The 6,097-nt window shown below is 41.0% G+C and overlaps 1 protein-coding gene across 3 annotated transcripts in view; it reads left to right on the forward strand.

Moving 5' to 3' along the window:
* The window catches only part of DNAAF9 (dynein axonemal assembly factor 9), a 78,006-nt gene extending 72,805 nt beyond the window's left edge, over positions 1-5,201 (forward strand). For 2 of the 3 annotated variants that reach the window (XM_075420255.1, XM_075420256.1), the window contains 3 exons: positions 1,048-1,113; positions 1,766-1,859; positions 3,425-5,201. In XM_075420255.1, the coding sequence (XP_075276370.1) occupies positions 1,048-1,113; positions 1,766-1,859; positions 3,425-3,537 (273 nt within the window). In that variant the 3' untranslated portion in view covers positions 3,538-5,201. Of the gene's footprint in view, positions 1-330; positions 436-1,047; positions 1,114-1,765; positions 1,860-3,424 lie in introns of those variants that run through there. The other variant, XM_075420257.1, reaches the window with a different exon arrangement.
* The last annotated feature ends 896 nt before the right edge of the window (positions 5,202-6,097 follow it).

Raw genomic sequence — 6,097 nt, forward strand, 5'->3', positions numbered from 1 at the left:
ATTACTTCTGCCAGGCTGCACGTTAAGGTCTTAGGAAGTGAGCATTGAGGTTTGATTCAGAAATGAACTTGGACAGAAAATGTTCAACCCTACAAATGGCGTATTTTGGCATTGTAGTTGGAACCTGAGCTTATAGTTCCAACTGTGCCCTTTCATGATGCCCATTTTGGAACGTTTGTTAGTTAAAATTACTCGTGATTACTTCTTTATGGCTTAGGATTTGCATAGTATCTCTAGAATGTTGTGTAGGAAGGGAAAAAGGTTTCTTGCAGACTGGTGTTGAAGCTGTTCCAAAGGATCTTCAGGTTCTTATCTCTGTCCTCCCAGCAGGTTGTGTGACTTCAGGGCAGTATACAATTTCTGTGATGATTCCTCATGCTCTGTACATGTCACATAGATAATACATGGAGTCATATGCCTTTGACATGTAAGAAAGCACTCTATGGAATCCTATTTTAATTTATGAAAACTTGAAACTTACGTGCTATCTCAAGCTTGAAGTGCTTCCTCTTTGAGCAGTTCGAAACTAAAATAGTCTTTGTACAGTGTCACTAGTCATGGCTAATTTAGGGTTTCAGATAGTTCTGAGAATTACTGCACGCTGCATGAAAGAATCTAATTATAAAACTTTTCAGACTAAAAACTAGATTGTTTTTCTGTTCCTGTGCCAGCTTTCTTCCTTTTTTTGCAGTAGAGCTGTGTTTAAATCATATTATTTAAAATACTTCTGGAATTTGTCATTTCTAACAGTGCCTTATGTAAGATCCCTTAATTTTGACTTTTGTTTTCAGAGCATAGTTGTGAGTACCTTAACATAATTGAATAATTCTGTCTAGAAATTAATTGTAAAAACACATGCTTCTGTTCTGTGCTGGTCTGGAGTCTGATAGCATGTGATCATAGATTTCACTGCATTTACCCTCATTTTCAAGAAAGAACTTACTTTTCTGTGGTTTTGTTTGGTTGGTTTTTTTTTAAATGTGACGAAACACTAGTATCACGTTGTCACTCAGTAGGTATATAACTGGGGTCTAATTCTTCATACAGAAACCTCAGAGGAAAGCCCTGAAAACCAGAGGAATGCTAACTCTTCAGGAAATAAAAAACATTCACGTAAGTAGAAGCAATTAATAGCAAGTCCTTCTTTTGGCTGATTTTCTTAAATACCCATTTGTATGATAGAGCACCTCCCATACTTGCCATAACAAGCGTGCTGAGCACTAAATTATTGCGGCACTTAGTGTCTTTTTATATACTTGAAATGTAACTGAGGCTGTCCAGAAGGGACTAGAGATATAAATCTTGGTGTTATCTCAGGGCTTCGAGTTAGCTCTGGAATGCAGCAGGGAGGCGTAGGGTGCTGGACAAGCACACACTTTTGGTTACTGTAATGGTCTTTCCCCACCTTTTCTCCCTGTTGCAACGTGCTGTGCAGGTTGTCACTTGCAACTTAGGAACCCCAGTGCCTAACCCTGCCCTCGTCAACTACCTTTAGGTTGGAAGTGCTGTTTCTGGAGTTGGGTTCCTGCGAGTCTGGCATGGCTGTGATGAGTGTCGCTGTACCTAACTCCCCTAGTCCATAGGGATGTCACTTGTCACTCTGTTTTCAGAGCGCTCCTTTCTAGCCAGGAGCCGTACCTTCCTCCCTGGCTGCTGACTTCAGCAGAAGGAGTTTTTCTTCTCTCTGTTTAAGTTTGTTAGGACTGTCTCTAAGCAGTTATGAGTTTTAAATGTTTAATGTACGGTATATTCTTTCTTAATATAGGTGAAACGCCACTTGGATCCACTTCCAGCTGGTTATTTTTACAACGGGACTCAATTTGTGAATTTTTTTGGTGACAAAATGGATTACCATCCATGTATCCTTTCAAATATGGGGGTTTTTTGGTGAGGGGTTTAGGTAGGCAGCAGGCTATGCAAATCTGAAATGTAGCCTGTCAAAGCAGATGATACAGTGAAGAGCCAGTTTGATTTGCAGGTGTAGGAAGGGAAAAGTTTTTTTCCTTAAATCTTTGCATGGCCCCTTGCAATTTAAAGCTTGCTGTTAAAACCCTTTTTCGGAGGTACTGTCTAAGAAGCAGAATAGAACCAACAAAACAATCCCATAACTCTATCATGAGCTCACACAGAGAAGAATTTATGGATCGCAGCTTGTCAAAGAAATATTTTTCAAACCAAATAGTGCTGTAGTAGTGCTTAATGCCTGGTCATGACTGGTAAAACTTCCAAATTAATATAATTTTGTGTGCGTGCATGTGCATGCACACACTCAAGTAGAAACAATCAGGGTTGTTTTAGGTTTTACTACAGTATCCTTTTTTCTGCCACGTATTTTGCGGTGAAGCTGATGTTAAATGATTGCTCTTTTATAACCTGGTATGAGGAAAAACCTGACTGGATGCAACGCACTAATATAAACAGGGTGTTCAGAATTAGGTGTGAAGGTGGATTTTTTGTAATCGCTTTTTAGATTCACTCAGGGAAGTAAAAGGTTATTTTAAAACTACTGCAGCTTAGCAAGCAGTGTGATTTACTTATCAAATTGTGGCACGTGCACATTTGTAAACGCGCTGTCCTTGCTGGTCTTGTTTGGTGTCAGTTCACAGTGACGTGAACTACAGCTGAAGCTGGGTCCTCTGGATTTCTTTCCAAAAATTATTTCTATGTTTTAATTTAAACCTGATCATATTTTTGTCTTTGGCAAGAAACGCCAGAGTAATACTAATGTTCCAGTGCATCCCTGCTGTTTGTTCCTCTTTTCATAACTTTCTATTGCTTTTGGTTTTGTTTTATTACCAAAATTGTAAACTTGACTTTTTTTATTCCCAGTTTACTTTTCACTTGAACTTTGCCAAACTTTACAAAAGTCCAAGCAGGTTCTGTGATTCTGTTTCGGAATAAGAACAAACAGTTATTTTCTGTGCCCTGTGGGACAACTTCAAAATTTTATGCCAGCAGACTTCTGCGGGATAAGCTCCTAGTTATGGTGTACTGGCAGAACACAGCCTGACAGCGAACGTGGACTTCAGCAGTCGCTGGACCTTTACTGCACCACCATCGTGATGTTTGGCAGTAAAAGATACAAGCACTGGGTAACCACTTCTGGATGATCTGAATTTTGGGCAGAGGTTTTTTTTAGACTTCCACTTCACCAAAATAGCTGTAAACATCTGCAAACCTGCTGTAGTTGTGCTGTTCTTATAGTCTTCCTCGTGACTGGGAAATGTCTGTTATGCAACTCCTTTATTCCCCAGTAACACAGGCTAGTTGCAGTTAGGTCTGACTGTGGGCATCCCGGCAGGTAATACTCTGAATTTCTGCTTTCAGGAAGTGTCCCCGAACTGGCACATCCTTCAAACCTGTACGTTCCTTTCTAATGAACGCTGTTTGCTCAAATGTTTTTTCCTTAGTTATTCGCAATCAGTAATGGACCAATTCATGAACGATTACTTGGAAGAAGCCAACAGGGAAATAGAGAAGTACAACAGAGAACTAGAAGAACAAGAGTACCATGATCTCTTCGAGCAGAAGACATAAGCACGTGCGTTCTGTGCGTTTCTGAAACACCTACTGTCAGTAACCAAAAATGCTGTTGTCCTTGCTGGTTAACTAGAAAATTAAGTGAAATGTCAGTTTTCAGCACTCCTTTTAAAACATACAATATCATTCCTGTAAGGTTGGCATTTTAACATGGTAACTGCTTAGCTGTTTGTACTGTCAGGTTTGCTTCCACTTCACCTTAATTCCAGACTGTAAAAAGCATCACCTGGAATCTCTGGCTAGTAGTGGAAACTTATTTAAAAGAAGAAGAAGAAAAGAACCAAAACTATGTTTCCTAGTAGGTCAGAATGTGATCATGGAATTGGTCCGTCGTGCAGATGATCAAACCCCACTTCACTCTCTGGATGTCCCTTGAAACTTTTTGTACAGGAGCACTGATGAGCAGTGGAAGACTTCAGTATGTGGGATTGGGGGATGTTCCTAAAGCGAGAAATGGGGGAACATCTGAAAACTCGGAAGAGTACCTAATCCCACAGCTGTCAGGGGGTTCCCAAATCGAGAAATGGGGGAACACTTGGAAATCTCTAAAGAGTACCTAATCCCACAGCTGTTAGGGGGTTCCCAAAGCGAGAAATGGGGGAACACTTGGAAATCTCTGAAGAGTACCTAATCCCACAGCTGTTAGGAGGTTCCCAAAGCGAGAAATGGGGGAAAAATTTAAAAACTCCGAAGAGTACCTAATCCCACAGCTGTTAGGGGGTTCCCAAAGCAAGAAATGGGGGAACACTTGGAAATCTCTGAAGAGTACCTAATCCCACAGCTGTTAGGGGGTTCCCAAAGCGAGAAATGGGGGAACACTTGGAAATCTCTGAAGAGTACCTAATGCCACAGCTGTTAGGGGGTTCCCAAAGCGAGAAATGGGGGAACAATTTAAAAAATGAGGAGTACCTAATCCCACAGCTGTTAGGGGGTTCCCAAAGCGAGAAATGGGGGAACACTTGGAAATCTCTGAAGAGTACCTAATCCCACAGCTGTTAGGGGGTTCCCAAAGCGAGAAATGGGGGAACAATTTAAAAAATGAGGAGTACCTAATCCCACAGCTGTTAGGGGGTTCCCAAAGCAAGAAATGGGGGAACAATTTAAAAAATGAGGAGTACCTAATCCCACAGCTGTTAGGGGGTTCCCAAAGCAAGAAATGGGGGAACACTTGGAAATCTCTGAAGAGTACCTAATCCCACAGCTGTTAGGGGGTTCCCAAAGCGAGAAATGGGGGAACACTTGGAAATCTCTGAAGAGTACCTAATCCCACAGCTGTTAGGGGGTTCCCAAAGCGAGAAATGGGGGAACAATTTAAAAAATGAGGAGTACCTAATCCCACAGCTGTTAGGGGGTTCCCAAAGCGAGAAATGGGGGAACAATTTAAAAAATGAGGAGTACCTAATCCCACAGCTGTTAGGGGGTTCCCAAAGCAAGAAATGGGGGAACACTTGGATAACTCTAAAGAGTACCTAATCCCACAGCTGTTAGGGGGTTCCCAAAGCGAGAAATGGGGGAACACTTGGAAATCTCTGAAGAGTACCTAATCCCACAGCTGTTAGGGGGTTCCCAAAGCGAGAAATGGGGGAACAATTTAAAAAATGAGGAGTACCTAATCCCACAGCTGTTAGGGGGTTCCCAAAGCGAGAAATGGGGGAACACTTGGATAACTCTGAAGAGTACCTAATCCCACAGCTGTTAGGGGGTTCCCAAAGCGAGAAATGGGGGAACACTTGGAAGACTGAAGAGTACCTAATCCCACAGCTGTTAGGGGGTTCCCAAAGCGAGAAATGGGGGAACACTTGGATAACTCTGAAGAGTACCTAATCCCACAGCTGTTAGGGGGTTCCCAAAGCGAGAAATGGGGGAACACTTAGGCATCTGCTCTTTTCAGAGGGGACAGCATGTCTCATCACCTCTGCACAGTTTGCATCTGCAGTTGAAATTTTGAATTTTCACAAGAAACAGATGTTTATACATTTCAGGGTGAAACTAGATAAGTGAAGATACCTTGCTTTCCTTCACAATGTTGTTATTCTTGTTCTAGAAAACAGATGACATGAATTGCGGTAATTTGCAACTTGCTGTTGCTTAAAAGATTATCTCTGAAGTATCTTTTATTTCAATACTAAAAACTAAGCAAAGCAAGAGAAGAGGGAGGTTCTTTAGCTAAAGAATTCCTTTTCATGAAAATGACTTGTTTCCAAAGGTAAAAAGTATCAGAAGATATACTTGAAATATGAAAGAACTTGTTTTTGAAGCTTTCAGAAGAATTTGCACACCGTAACATTTCACTGAACTGACACACCTGGTTAGTACTTGCAACAAAACCCTTGTTAGTTACTAAATGATATCATAATAGGAATTCTGGCCACTTGTCCTTTAACTTAATTTAGTACGATTTAAATTGAGACTTCATAGATCACTGACTGAAGGATTATAAGGTTCCGTAGCATCTACTTAAAGGTAATTATTGAAGCTTATTTGATTAAGCAGATTATTGTAGCATGCTGTGTGTTTCAGACTTTAGTCAAGTGAAAACAGTCCAGGAAGAATTTTT

Source organism: Opisthocomus hoazin, chromosome 5 (assembly GCF_030867145.1).
Source record: "Opisthocomus hoazin isolate bOpiHoa1 chromosome 5, bOpiHoa1.hap1, whole genome shotgun sequence".
NCBI classification, from domain to species: Eukaryota; Metazoa; Chordata; class Aves; order Opisthocomiformes; family Opisthocomidae; genus Opisthocomus; species Opisthocomus hoazin.